General features: G+C 47.6%; 1 protein-coding gene across 1 annotated transcript; it reads left to right on the top strand.

Moving 5' to 3' along the window:
* Positions 1-4,429: 4,429 nt before the first annotated feature.
* On the top strand, positions 4,430-12,384 carry LOC306937704 (uncharacterized protein). Its single transcript, XM_079521613.1, has 3 exons — positions 4,430-4,502; positions 4,919-5,139; positions 11,573-12,384. Exons 1-3 carry the CDS (start codon positions 4,451-4,453, stop codon positions 11,921-11,923), a joined length of 624 nt encoding a protein of 207 aa, XP_079377739.1. The 5' UTR covers positions 4,430-4,450; the 3' UTR covers positions 11,924-12,384.
* Positions 12,385-15,701: the final 3,317 nt, after the last annotated feature.

Here is a 15,701-nt window from a genome sequence, read left to right as displayed (position 1 = left end):
ATTCGAACCTGGACAACATCCCACCCTTCGGACGAACGGATCTACAAGTGGATTGCTACCCAGGAATGACATTCCAACATGCAAAGTCCCTACTAGAGAAAACACCAAAGAACACCACGGTAGCACATTGCATCCTGTCGGTTGGGATAAACAACAAGGGCCACGCTACCGCTTCAGCACAGAAGTCGATGAGATCGAGCATCGTAGCAGCACAGAACGCCTTTCCAGCCGCAAGTATCCATGTCCCTTTAATCAATTTCTCAAATGACCTCCCAGCAAAGGATAGGCATAACTTAAGAGATTTAAATCGCGTTATTGCAAAACAAAATTTCCTCCCGAAATTGGATGAACGGGATTTTAAAGTGGTTCATGATAACATACATTGGAAAACAGAGACAGGCAAAGCAATGCTTGAAAATTGGCTCCTTAGTTTAAACTAATTGACCCCATAAACCAAGAAAGGAGGGGAGGGAAGTCAAACATAATTAATCTGTCCCATTACTTCCAGCCGGATCAACATCAGACCGAACTGCTGGAAAAGGGACTTTCATTTGTCCCGACCCTAGACATCTACAAACAACAAACCAACAGATTAAAGAAGGACCTCTCCCAGTATCACCGCAGACTGAAACTAGCTACACACTTTAGAATGGACCAGGGGAGGGAAATACCACCCTTCCAGCCAGGATCAAACTGGGAACCTGCAGACGCTGTGCTCCCACAGAGCCTGAAACAACTGATCCAGGACGACACAAACACGGTAAGACACATACCAGGACACCTTAAAGAGAAAGATAACCTCACAACAGAACAAGCTAAAGCACTGAGGGAACTAGCCAACAACCAACAGATTGTAATCAAGCCAGCAGATAAAGGCTCCTGTATAGTAATAATGGACAGACACCAATACCTGTTTGAAGGGGAGAGACAGCTCAGCAATCAGGATCATTATAGGCAATTAGACAGACCAATTTACAAACAAACTGCTGTAAAGGCCAAAGCCATCATAAAAAGACTGAGGGAAAAGAAGCACATAAACGCCAAACAACAACAATATTTGCTCGGACAGGACACTCCACGAGCGAGGATATTTTATCTTTTGCCAAAAATCCACAAGAGCCCGGATTCATGGACAATACCATACGAAATACCGCCGGGGAGACCAATTGTGTCTGACTGTGGCAGTGAGACCTATCAGACAGCAGAGTATATTGAACACTTCCTGAACCCACTGTCAATAAGACACCCCAGTTTTATAAAAGACACTTACGATTTTGTAGACAAAATCAAAGCAATAGTAGTACCAAAAGAAGCCTTTCTGTTTTCGATAGATATAGACAGCCTCTACACAAACATTGAGACGACAGCAGGGCTACAAGCAGTCAAGGAAGTTTTCAGTAAATACCCAGACACAAATCGACCAGAGGAGGAATTACTCCAATTGTTAGACTTAAATCTAACCAGGAATGATTTTTCCTTCAATAACAAGTTATATCTACAAACCAAAGGGACGGCCATGGGAAAGAGGTTTGCACCATCTTATGCAAACATTTACATGAGCATATGGGAACAGACAGCCCTAGAAAAATGCAGACTAAAACCAACACATTACTATAGATTTCTGGATGATATCTTTGGAATATGGGAACATAGCAAAGAAGAATTCCAGGCATTTATTGATGTATTAAATAGCCATCATAGATCCATAACGATAAAATATGTGACACACACGGAAAGTATTGACTTTCTTGATGTCACAATCTTCAAGGGCCCAAACTTCAACACAAACGGGAAATTAGACTTAAAAGTATTCTTTAAGGAAACAGACACTCACGCCTTACTACACAAAACGTCATTCCACCCACCACACTCGTACACAGGTATAGTCAAATCACAACTGCTGCGATTCCATAGGATTTGCACGCAAGGAAGTGATTTCAAAATAGCCTGTAAAACGCTATTTAATGCTCTCAGACTACGAGGTTACACCAGGACATTCCTACGGAAAGCTCACAATACCTTCTTAGAGGTAAGAGTACGGGATCAAGGCCCAAAAATAGCCCTAGTAACCAGTTATTCAACACAGAGCAGACTAGCCAACAACAGATTAAAAAGGAATTTTGAGAACCGAACAGATGATCTTCTAAAGGAATATAAAATTATATCAGCCTACAGAAAAAACAAAAATCTTAAAGACTATCTGGTACAGAGCAAGCTAAAAGGAATCAACACACCAGCACGCCAGAGACCCGAATACTTCAAACCCAAACAAATAGTTAAAAATAGAACTACAAAACGTGTGCTGGAGATTAAACAACAGATAACAGCCAGCACCAGCAACTGTATTTATTTAATCACATGTGAAAAATGTGGCTTACAATATGTCGGAGAAACGAGTAAAACAATAGCTGCAAGGCTGAGACAACACAGGTACAATATTAACAATGCAAAAAAGACAACTACAAGGATTGTCCAACATTTCATGGCACATGGCATTGCAGATCTAAAAGTGTCTGGACTCCAACACAATCCCAACTGGACAGTAGGACAAAGACGTTTTAATGAAAGACAGTGGATCAAGAACCTCAACACGGATTTTCCTGGAGGTTTAAACATGCCAAAAAATTAGACAAGTTGTTTTGATTTTGTACCAAAACTCCACAGACACATAGACAAAGCCAACACTCAATGGAAATCAGACTTTGAATAGGGGACACATTAGCACATTCCAAATCAACCTGGGACAAGAAACAAAGAGGTGTCACTGACACCAAATGGGCCATTAGACCGGACCCAGGGAACAAAAGAGAAACACATGTAAATGTTTCTTTTTTGAAATGGAGCCATGGGGTGAATTAACCCCAATAAGGCTAAATAAACCAAAAATCCTACAACAATAGGGTAAACTTAAACTCAGAGATAAACTGGATAAAATCTAAGAGTGATTGGATTAGGCTTCCTTCAAGTACATGGCGAATGCACTCATTCCTTGCAATGTACTTACATACACTTACATATGTTGCGACCTTCGGTCGCAACATATGTAAGTACATTGCACTGAAGTCCCCAGGTCCCCCCAGTGCCTCCCCAGTGCCTCCCCACTGCCTCCCCAGTGCCTCCCCAGTGCCTCCCCAATGTCTCCCCAGTGGCTGCAGTTTCTCCCCAGTGCCTCCCCAGTGTCTCCCCAGTGCCTCCCCACTGCCTCCCCACTGCCTGCCCACTGTCTCCCCAGTGCCTCCCCACTGCCTCCCCACTGCCTGCCCACTGTCTCCCCAGTGCCTCCCCAATGTCTCCCCAGTGGCTGCAGTTTCTCCCCAGTGCCTCCCCAGTGTCTCCCCAGTGCCTCCCCACTGCCTCCCCACTGCCTGCCCACTGTCTCCCCAGTGCCTCCCCACTGCCTCCCCACTGCCTGCCCACTGTCTCCCCAGTGCCTCCCCAATGTCTCCCCAGTGGCTGCAGTTTCTCCCCAGTGCCTCCCCAGTGTCTCCCCAGTGCCTCCCCAATGTCTCCCCAGTGGCTGCAGTTTCTCCCCAGTGTCCCCCAGTGCCTCCCCACCTCCCCAGTGCCTCCCCACTGCCTCCCCACTGCCTGCCCACTGCCTCCCCACTGCCTGCCCAGTGCCTCCCCACTGCCTGCCCAGTGCCTCCCCAGTGTCCCCCAGTGTCTCCCCAGTGCCTCCCCACTGCCTGCCCAGTGCCTCCCCAGTGCCTGCCCAGTGCCTCCCCAGTGTCCCCCAGTGCCTCCCCACTGCCTGCCCAGTGCCTCCCCAGTGCCTCCCCACTGCCTGCCCAGTGGCTCCCCAGTGTTTCCCCAGTGTCCCCCCAGTGCCTGATACAAACGATACAAATTTATCTTAATTTATTAATCAAATTCATTCATTAGTTAATCAAATTCATTAATTAATTAATCATTTTTTTTAAATTATGTATGTATGTGCGAATGAAGTATGTATGTATGTGCAAGTGAAGTATTTATATATGTGCGAATGAAGTATGTATGTATGTGTAAATTAAATATATATGTATGTGCAAGTGAAGTACCAATATATATGTATGTGCAAGAGAAGTATACATGTATGTGCGAGTTGACTATGCATTTATGGCCTAAACGGCTTCCCATAGAAATGTACATGCATGCACATGAATTGGTTGGTGCCCATATACAGTCTAGTTCACTTGGAAAATGACAAGCACACTTTAATGTCTAGACTGTCTGTACATGAATAATAAATAAAAACGATTACAATGCATGCTGGCATATTTTGATATGATGTAGCTGTTGGCTTTACTCAGGTCACATCACATGACATGTAATTTTTCCCCCAGTGGCAGAGTGCAAGAGGAGGTGGAAGACACTGATCGATGGCTACAGGAGACATCTGGCACTGTCAGAGGAGGCGTCCAAAAGTGGTTCTGGCCAGGCAGGGAAGGTATGGCCATTTGCGGCCGTCATGTCCTTCATGAAGCCACACATGGCAAAAAGGGACACATCAGGCAACATGGGTACGAGCGCTGCTGCCCCCCAGGGTACCTGCACCTTAATCTTAATGTATATTCACTGAAACTGTCCTTGCACTAATGTCTGGTAACAGATACCAGCTACTATGCTCATTCACCTCATTTCTAAATCTCATGTAGATACGTTTTTTGAGGGGCGCTTCATCTGGCTTTTGAAATTATGTCATATGGCAGCCAAGTCTATGGACTTGTACAGCAGTTAAACATTACCATGTGTCCCTCACTTCACACAAGTGTTGTTTTTTAATTTATTATTCTCCCCCCCTCCCCTTTCTCTCCATTCTTTCTCTTTTCTGGAAACATTCAAATAACGATGGAACAATACATAATACATAATATATTTCACCCACTGTTTTAACACCTGTAAACATGTGACCTGTTTCTGATTCTACTACCTCCAGCACCACGTAAAGGCCCCTCCAGCAAGAGGCCCCCACCTGCTACGACACACACCAGCACCACCCGACCATGCCTCGGGGCTGGTCAGGGAACCAGCAGCAGCACAGCTCTTCCAGAGTATGTCACCCTGGTTCCCATGTCTCCAGGAGCTCAGGGTGATGAGGACAGCCTGCCACCTCCCCCACCAACCCAGGACTCCTTATTTGACATCCCAGAACACCAGGTGAGGTCTGGGAAATGGGAGGCGGCCTTTTTTCCGACACCCAAATAGCCGACGGGCGGCCTTTTTTCCGACACCCAAATAGCCGACGGGGCAATGGTCCGACAGTGTTGGACCATTGTCCGAAATACCGTATTTTTACTCCAACGGTCCGACATGATATTAGCCAGACAGAAGTTCCCGCAATAGTCCGAAAACCGTAGTTTAGACGAGGCAATGTTTAGACGAGGCAATAGTCCGACATGGGAGACCGAGCGCGCAGCGTGCAACGGCAACTCAAGTGAGTGTGTGTGCGTGCATGCGTGGGCGCGGCGCACACACACACACGCACGCACGCGCGCGCACGTGCGTGCGTGTGTGTGTGTGTGTGTGTGTGTGTGTGTGTGTGTGTGTGTGTGTGTGTGTGTGTGTGTGTGTGTGTGTGTGTGTGTGTGTGTGAGTGAGAGAGAGAGGGGGAGGAAGAGAGAGAGAGAGAGAGGGGGGGGGGGGGAGAGAGAGGGGGGGGGGGGGAGAGAGAGAGAGGGGGGAGACAGAGAGGGAGAGAGAGAGAGAGAGGGGGGAGATAGAGAGGGAGAGAGAGAGAGAGTGAGGGGGAGAGAGAGAGGGAGAGGCGTGTGCGTGTGTGTGTGTGTGTGTGTGTGTGAGAGGGGGGAGGAAGAGAGAGAGAGAGAGAGAGGGGGGGGGGGGGGGGGGAAGGAGAGAGAGAGAGGGGGGAGACAGAGAGGGAGAGAGAGAGAGAGGCTACACCCCATTCCCCCCCAGGAACACGGACTGTAGAAATTATCAATATGGGTTCACACAGAGCTAGGCTCATCACAACCTAGTACCCAGGGGGCAAAGGGGGTTGACCTGCATTTGTCATAACATACAAAGTTGTCCACCAGAAATAATATCTATGACCCCATAGGATCACAACCTATATGGACAACTCGGTCAATTTTGTTGCGAAAGTCCAATATGGCCGCCCCCAATATTAGCCCCTATTAGTTATAATGGGGGGTGAATAGGGCAACATTTTTAACTGAGGGATATTTCCACGAAACTTCACAGGTTGATCAATGATATGAATACCATAATGGTTTGTATTGGAAGTTTGCATGATATCCAATATGGCCACCACAATACTAGCACCCAGAAAATAGGTTTGGCTCTAAATTCTGAACCAGATGACCTATAAATACAAACTCATGGTTTCTAACCACGAGAGATATATAAATATTTTAGCCATAATTTCCCTCTATTAAGTATTATTGTTATGGGGTGTTTCTTTGCAGAAAGACATCCCTCTGGCTGTATTTTGGTTTTGTTCTACGGTTTCTGTTGGCATTTCCTCTGTTTATGTTGACAATCATCCCTGGCAGGACAAGCCGGACATCCCTTCACTGAGTATGTATGGTCTCTCAGTGATGGTCCCCTGTCCATCTAGAGCCAGCCTGGCCTATGCCAGAAAATCTGTTCATGTGCCAGGGACTGGAGACAAGATGCAGCAGGAGCTTCACTCCATTCCTGACTGGGGATGCATCACCATTGCCTCCGTGGAAACCACATTAGGATCCAGGGACAACATTCTCAGCATGGCTGATTAGCCGGTTGAGGATGATTCTTGCTAAGATCTTTCCTGTGATGTTCAGGACTCAGGAGGGCTATACCATGATGGTTATCGCAGTATGCCCTGTCCCCTTTCCTCTTGTAAACATGCACCTCCTGGTGCCTTTCCAGAAGTGGTTTGTTGGAGTGCTTTCACTGTCTCTGCACTGGTGGGGGGGGGGGGGGGGGGGGGGGGGGGGGGCTTTGATTGGCAGCTGGGGTATCGTGGCAATATCCTCTTCGGAAATTGAGGACTCTCTGTTTACGACCTCACTGAAGTGCTCTTCCCAGTGTGCTAGGATGTCACTCTTGTCAATGAGCAGGACACTTGTCAGAGGAGCGGACTGGAGTTGAGCCATTGGTTTTGGGCCCATAAAGAGCACACAGAATGATGCATGCATCTGAGACATTCCCAGTCAGGAATGGAGTGAAGCTCCTGCTGCATCTTGTCTCCAGTCCCTGGCACATGAACAGATTTTCACTAGGAAAGACCAAACATCAGACATGAGAACCTTTTAGATGGTTTATTGAATAGATGTGGCGCGTGGACGTTTATGTACTCGTCGCATGGGGGAGGAGCATGGGACGTGAGGCATAAACGGCCACGGCAGGACAGGTGAGGGTGAAGCCAGCATGGTCATCGAAGGTCAGCACCACACGCTTTCTTGCAAGAGTGCGGTGTGCGGCTTAGATGGCCAGGGGCGGGGGGGATGCCATAACGGACCTGATCATACAAGGTCACGACCTCACGCAAGCGTGAAGTGTGCGGCTTGGGTGGTCGGGGCACGCATGACATGTGGGGTGTGGTGGATGGAGGATACTGGCCGTTTGCATGGTGAAGGAGGCTGAGGTGGCTGGAGCTCCTTTGGTTGAGTGGTGGGAGTGGAGATGGTGGGCGTCTGGAGAGAATGGGCGTATCTCAAATGTCGCTGTGGCAGCGGTACGCTGCGTGACGTCACCGGAGCGGGACGGAGCCGCCGACTTTGTGTCGACGCCGCCGCGCGACGTGGCAGCCCGACGCGAGGAGTTTCCGCGACGCGACAGCGCCGCCTGCCGCGCGACGGCGTCGCCACTCGGCCGAGCGGACGCCCGTGGAGCGTCTCCTGGGCTGGGAGGATGGCACGTGACGTCACGGCTGCGCGACAGACCCACGTTGGCTGAGGCTGCTGTTGTTGTTCCGCTGTTGCTGCACTGAGCGACGCGGGTGGACATGAGTGTTGTAAACAGGGATAGTTTGTTTGCAGAACGGGTGAATGAAATGCCTTTGGCGATGAGGGCTCTTTGTAGGCCGACCACGGTCCAGTCTGAAGCGGAGGTTGGTACTGGTGGATTGGAGCCGCTCGGGGAGGCAACGGGATGGCTGGTTGGGGAAGCTGCTGCTGGAGCTTGGTGGCCGGGGAGACGGGACGAAGAAGTGCGGGATGGTTGGAGCTGCTGGGCTAGTACCGGGTTCTGCTGGTGATCGTTCATGTTGGGCGCGGAGGAACCGGGAGGTACGGTAACGACTGACTTGGGTCTACCGCGACGCTGCTCCGGATTGTCGGGCACGACGTCGAGGACGGTGGCGGCGATGGCTCGGTGGGTACTGGTACCGGCGGCCACGGGTTCGGCGGCAGCGAACCATGAGTTTGAATTTCTAGCTCATCTGGTTCAGAATTTAGAGCCAAGCCTATTTTCTGGGTGCTAGTATTGTGGTGGCCATATTGGATATCATGGAAACTTCCAATACAAAAACATATGGCATTCATATCATTGATCAACCTGTGAAGTTTTGTGGAAATATCCCTCAGTTAAAAATGTTGCCCTATTCACCCGCATTATAGGCTAATGGGGGCTAATATTGTGGTGGCCATATTGGATTTCCAGCAAAGAAATTGACCGGTGTGTCCACAGGTTGTGATTCTATTGGGTCATAGATATTTCTGGTGGACAACTTTGTATGTTATGACAAATGCAGGTTTCCTAAAAAAAAAGGTGCTTTGCCCCCTGGGTATAGTGAGCTTGCAGATCAGCTATTTTCAATGAACAGTGTTAAAGGACCACTTCACCACTTTTCAACATCTCTTTATATAATTGGTCCTCACTAATGTTCATGATAAAACACCACCATTTTTTCCTACTCAGTCTGTGTCTCATAGGAGGGCTTTGGGCAGTTCGGACACCCATACACCCCAGCCATGGGGTCCTGAGTCCATACACCCCAGCCAGCCAAGGTCCTGAGTCCATACACCCCAGTCCTGAGTCCATACACCCCAGCCAGCCAGGGTCCTGAGTCCATACACCCCAGTCCTGAGTCCATACACCCCAGCCATGGGGTCCTGAGTCCATACACCCCAGTCCTGAGTCCATACACCCCCAGCCAGCCATGGACCTGAGTCCATACACCCCAGCCATGGGGTCCTGAGTCCATACACCCCAGTCCTGAGTCCATACACCCCAGCCATGGGGTCCTGAGTCCATACACCCCAGCCATGGGGTCCTGAGTCCATACACCCCAGCCATGGGGTCCTGAGTCCATACACCCCAGCCAGCCAGGGTCCTGAGTCCATACACCCCAGTCCTGAGTCCATACACCCCAGCCATGGGGTCCTGAGTCCATACACCCCAGTCCTGAGTCCATACACCCCCAGCCAGCCATGGACCTGAGTCCATACACCCCAGCCATGGGGTCCTGAGTCCATACACCCCAGTCCTGAGTCCATACACCCCAGCCATGGGGTCCTGAGTCCATACACCCCAGTCCTGAGTCCATACACCCCAGCCATGGGGTCCTGAGTCCATACACCCCAGTCCTGAGTCCATACACCCCAGCCATGGGGTCCTGAGTCCATACACCCCAGTCCTGAGTCCATACACCCCCAGCCAGCCAGGGTCCTGAGTCCATACACCCCAGTCCTGAGTCCATACACCCCAGCCATGGGGTCCTGAGTCCATACACCCCAGCCATGGGGTCCTGAGTCGCACCTGATTGTGCCCCAAACTAGTTACAAGTCCAGTAGCCCGGCCCAGCCTATATGGGATTTCTGAACTGGTCTACTAAAAAAACATCGCCTCGATTATCTGTCTCACGACGGGTCGCGCACATCATTCAAAACCCCTATAGTGTTGCGTAAACACCCGCCTGTCAGTGTTGTCTGTACTGTGCACGCCGTCCATGGCGCCGCTGCCATGTCAAAACCAACTCTGGGGCGTGCGTGCGTGCGTGCGTGCGTGCGTGCGTGCGTGCGTGCGTGCGTGCGTGCACAGAGACGTATTTATGCGAGTCCCAGGAATACACAGAACACCCCCCCCCCCCCCCTCAGGGAATGCTCCGCAGACCACTTGCCTAATAATATTAACTTTGTGCTCTTCCCAAGCTCATCCGTTAACAATTCCCTCCCAATCAATAATGTGATCGATTTCATCTAATTTTCCCACACTGTGCCTAATTTGGTGTACATAGATTATAGAACGGGTTAAGGTCTAGTTTAAACTATAACTAAATGCATTTGAAATTTAATCAAAATGTTACTTTTCAGGATTCCAATTAAAAAATAGCAAATAGCTGATCTACAAGCTCAAAACGTGTCGCACTGCGACTGAGCTCGGCTATTTTTTGCTACGACAGTAATATGCAATGTGGCCCCTCTGGACTCTGGAGGGAGTGTGTAACTATAGTGGCCCTCTGGAGTGAGTGTATAGTGGCCCTCCTGAGTGAGTGTGAAACTATAGTGGCCCTCTGGAGTGAGTGTGGAACTATAGTGACTCTCTGGAGTGAGTGTGGAACTATAGTGGCCCTCTGGAGTGAGTGTGGAACTATAGTGGCCCCTTTGGAGTGAGTGTGGAACTATAGTGGCCCCTTTGGAGTGAGTGTGGAACTATAGTGGCCCCTCTGGATTGAGTGTGGAACTATAATGGCCCTCCACCCGTCCACCAGTGACATCATCATTAGGCAGATTTGTTTTAAAATATATTTCGATTTTTATTATCGTGAGAACAATGGCTTCAACTTTTGCATTGCAACTTTTCAGGAAAAGAAAGCCTGCAGTTTATATTAGCTTGGATTCACCATTGATGATGTCACTGGTGGACGGGTTTCTGAACTGCCCACAGCCTTCCTATGAGACACAGACTGAGTAGGAAAAAATGGTGGTATTTTATCATGAACATTAGTTAGGACCAATTATAGGAAGAGAAGTTGAAAAGTGGTGAAGTGGTCCTTTAACGTGGAGATCAATCAATAAAAAGATCTAGAGGTAGCCTATTATATAGTTTGGCGCACGTTATATAGTTTGTTACTTAATTACTTCAATACGGTAGGCTACTGCGCTGGGGTCTGTGCATCAATCATCTTTCCATTATGTGTGTGGGTGTGTTCATATATATATAATATCCCCGATAGTAAAAAGAAATGTATTTATTAATTGGGATTACTAATTGTCGGACTATTGCCTCGTCTAAACATTGCCTCGTCTAAACTACGGTTTTCGGACTATTGCGGGAACTTCTGTCTTGCTAATATCATGTCGGACTGTTGGAGTAAAAAGACGGTATTTCGGACACTGTCGGACCATTGTCCCGTCGTTTTTTTGTATGTCGGAAAAAAGACCTGCACCCCTGGGAAATATGTCATTAATTACATTGATATTTGAAATTCTGGATATTATACCCAGGGGGAAACCACCCTTTTTTTTTAGGAAACCTGCATTTGCCATAATGCCATAATATATAGTACATAAGTACAGTATATATATATATATATATATATATATATATATACACACACACAATGTGTGTGTGTATTACAAACCCTGTAATCTCACATGACTGACCAATAGTATATGTGATTGTCTGTATCGCCCGGTTCTAGACCCTGGACAACCCAGATGTGCAGCAGTCTGAGCTGTCTGATGAGGTGGAGGAGGAGGAGGAGGAGTACGTGCATGTGCCTCGGAAGGTGCGTCGTCATCAGGCCAACCCCCAGCACCAAGACATGACGCCCTTCCAGGAAGCCCTGGTCCATGAAATGACACTGACAGCAACCGCACAGCCTACTCTCCCCAAAACTGTCCCGCAGGCTCTAGATGCCAATGAACATTTTTTTCTGGGCATTGCCAAAATGGTCAATGGTTTGTCAGTCAGAGGCCAGGCTCTGGTGAGAATGAATGTGCTCCAGGCAGTAAATGCTCAGTTGTTTGAAGAACTAGAGCAAGCACCCTAGTTTTTATTTATTTTTAAGTCTGCGTATGCTCGTGGTATATATACTGATTTTGAGTGTGACGTAATGAAGATATGTATCAATGCCGGGTTATAACTGGCTTTCGATGGTGACGTAATAAAGATAGGTTTCAGATTACATACAGACATACCTTTAATCCACCCGACACTGAAACCTATCTTTATTACGTCACCATCGAAAGCCAGTTGACCCCGGCATTAATACATATCTTCATTACGTCACACTCAAAATCAGTATATATACCACAAGCATACACTGCACACTCTGTCTATATGTTCTGTTGTCTTCTAAAACTGTTTCTATGTCTGACAAGTTTTCTTAAAAACCCATGTTTCCATGTCAGTGGTTCTCAAACATTTTCATAATGCCTTTCTCTCCCTCCTTCCCTCCCAGTACACACAGTGTTTTGTTGAAGTTATTAATCTATTATTATCTGTATTTTTACAACTGGCTTTGTTTGTGCAGAAAAAATGAGCATGGTTGCTATGTTCACCCTGTTCACCCGGGTGTGATTTCATTATTACGTCAGACATGATTTCATTACGTCAGACAGGCTATATTACACCACTCAGTTCACACAGGTGTGATTTTTTGTTAATAAATGAATGTCCTTGCACAGTGACTTACCCCTGCCAAACAATTTATTCACAGTAAAATATTATTATTACTGTTATTTATTATTACAAAAATAAATGTTGTCTCTAAAAATAGGATAGTTCTACATATACTGGTGTAGAAATATTGAAATATATAAATAAATATATGGATATAACTCTTTAATAGGAATAATGGGGTGGCTCTTAAAAGAGCCTTTGGGTTTTGTGGACTTTGGACTGGATGACTAGGCCACGTGATCTTGCCAGGAAACGGCACCAACTCCGGAGAAGAAGGAGGCGAAGCAACTTCTTCTGAAGAGGGGCTCCCGTGCAGCGTTGTTGCTTCCCACCCTTCCAATCCGACGGAGACCCGGAACCTCTCCCTCCACGGGCCGGTCCACAGCTGGTGTTGGAGCAGCAGCACGGCCACGGATCCTGCCTCTCCTGAGGAGGTTGTGCAGGACACACGTAGCCTTGACGCAGGCCTCTGCATTGGCCGGGAGCAGAGGGATGGTGCGGTGGTACATCCTCCACTGGCTCACCAGGATGCCGAAGGCGTTCTCCACCACCAGTCTGGCACGGGACAGCCGGTAATTGAAGATCCTCTGCTTCCTGGTGAGGTTCTTCCCGGGGAATGGCCTCATGACGTTGCGCCGCAGAGGGAAGGCCTCATCTGCCACGAAGACATGGGGTTGATGTCCCAGGTGTGCTGCCCCAGGAAGCGGAGTGTCTTCAGGGAGGTGGAGGGTGCCATCCAACAGACGCTGGCCAAAGACAGAGTGTGCCAGAATCCCACCGTCGCTGGAACCTCCATAACCACCGATATCAACCACCCGGAAGCACTTGTCCGCATCTACAACTGCCAAGAGGACCAAGGAGAAAGTCCCCTTGTAGTTGAAGAACTGCGAACCGGTTGCCGGGGGGGCCTGGAGGACGACATGCTTCCCGTCTATGGCTCCCACACAGTTTGGGAAGTTCCAACGCTGCTGGAAGGTAGCAGCAATGGCACGCCAGTCATCTGTGGTGGGTACAGGCATGAAGTCGCCAACCAGACACTCCCAGATGGCCGTGGCAACGACTGGCACTATCCCAGACACCGTTGAGATGCCCACACGGTAGCAGTCAGCAATGGTGCGGTAGCTGTCTCCAGTGGCCAAGAAGCTTAAAAACACAATTGAAGAACATTCATTAATTATCTATATATACACATTACTATACTAACATATATAACATATATATATATATATACATATATATATATATATATATATATATATATATATATACATATATAACATATATATATATATATATATATATATATGTAATAATAGTTGCCATACTAACTATTATATATATATATATATATATATATATATAATTGAACCACAAATGTAGAATAGTAAGTTAAACAATTGACAAGTGAAAATGTCCAAGGATAAAATTGCTTCTAAATTTACCTGAACACAGCTAAATGTACATTGTTCATTTCCACCACAGAAGCAAACTATCAAGCACTTTACTTATCACCTAAAAGTGAAATTGAAATATGCGACTATGCTGGCCTGGGCCTTTATAATATTATAAATACACTATAGGCTATAGCCTACTCACCGAATGCAAATGGCGAGCCGTTCAGCAGGTGGTATGGAGCGGCGGAAGTTGGTGTCCTGCCTGGCTATGCGTGGACCCACTCTCCGCAACACCTCGTCGAACTGTTCGACTGTGAGCCTGAAGGCCGCTTGAAAGCGGTCTCGGTCCAGTCGCTGCTCTTGGACCAGGGTGTAGTAGGTACCCAAACGCAGACGCTGCTGGAGAATACTGTGGACCCAGGTAGAGCGAGGGTGATGTTCCCGCACTTCTTCCTCCTCCAAGGCGGCAAGAATTATCAGGAGCCTCCGACGTCTGATCTGTAGATCCATGGTGTCGCTATGACATGAGGGTTTAAACCCCCCTATATTTATGCAATATTTTGCCCGCGAAAATGTCACTGTTTTGTGATTGGTTTGTGTTTGCTGCATTCTGTATGCTGTATCGATAAACCAATCGCATAGATAGATATTTTTTTGAGGGAATCATTTTTATTGGTTTATCGCGTGAACGTGTGTGTGTGTGTGAGAGAGATATAATGGCCCTATCAACTACTATTATTATAGTATATTATTATTATAATATCTCACTCACACACACACACACACACACACACACACACACACACACACAGGGTGACCAGATCCCAACTAACCAGATGTGGGACAAAGAGTGTGTTTGTGTGGGACAATAATAATAATAATAATAATAAATTTTATTTATAACGCACTTTACATTTGAAACAAATCTCAAAGTGCTACAACAAGAAGAAGAATAAAAACAATAATCTTAAAATAATGCATGATTAAATAAAATGACTAAAAAAGCACATTTCATGGTATACTGCTAAAAGGATTAAAAGCACACCGGGCAACTAATGGTCCAGCTGGCCAAATGCCTTGTTAAAAAGAAATGTCTTAAGTCCCCTTTTAAAAGCGTCCACGGATTGTGGTGCTCTCAGGTGGTCGGGGAGGGCATTCCACAGCCGAGGAGCAGCTGAACAGAAGGCCCGGTCCCCCATGGTGCGGAGTTTTGTTTTGGTGGTTTTGAGTGTGTTAGAATTTCCAGAGCGGAGGGAGCGGGTGGAGGCTGGGGGTTCAATGAGTTCCTTCAGATAGGAAGGGGCGTTGCTGTGGATGCACTGATGGGTGAGGAGGCAGACCTTGTATTCTATCCTGGAGGAGACGGGAAGCCAGTGAAGGGAATGGAGTATGGGTGTGATATGATCATATTTCCGCACTCTCACCAGGATCCTAGCAGCACTGTTCTGGATGTACTGGAGCCTCTGGATGCTCTTGCTAGGGATCCCGGTGAGAAGTGCGTTGCAGTAGTCAAGCCTTGAGGAGACAAAGGCGTGAACAAGTTTTTCTGCATCTGGCAGGGTGAGTGTGGGACGGAGTCTGGCTATGTTTCGGAGGTGAAAGAATGAGGTTTTGCAGAGGTGTTTGATGTGAGGGTCAAAGGTCAGTTGGGGGTCCATTTTTACACCTAAGTTGGTGACTACAGGTGAGAGGGGGAGGTCCTGGGTGGAGAAGGTGATGCTGGTTATTGGGGATGATTTGACCTGGTGTGGG

Source organism: Electrona antarctica (genome assembly GCF_951216825.1).
Source record: "Electrona antarctica genome assembly, chromosome: 14".
NCBI classification, from domain to species: Eukaryota; Metazoa; Chordata; class Actinopteri; order Myctophiformes; family Myctophidae; genus Electrona; species Electrona antarctica.
The sequence above is the reverse complement of the archived record's forward strand: the minus strand, read 5'-3'. Positions and strand labels throughout refer to the sequence as shown.

Excerpts from the sequence above, each read along its gene's own strand:
- LOC306937704 (XM_079521613.1), top strand. The coding sequence starts at position 4,451 with ATGTCCTTCATGAAGCCACACATGGCAAAAAGGGACACATCAGGCAAC. Across the intron at positions 4,503-4,918 it reads GGACACATCAGGCAACATGG|CACCACGTAAAGGCCCCTCC; the intron begins GTACGAGCGCTG and ends TACTACCTCCAG. Across the intron at positions 5,140-11,572 it reads TTGACATCCCAGAACACCAG|ACCCTGGACAACCCAGATGT; the intron begins GTGAGGTCTGGG and ends GCCCGGTTCTAG.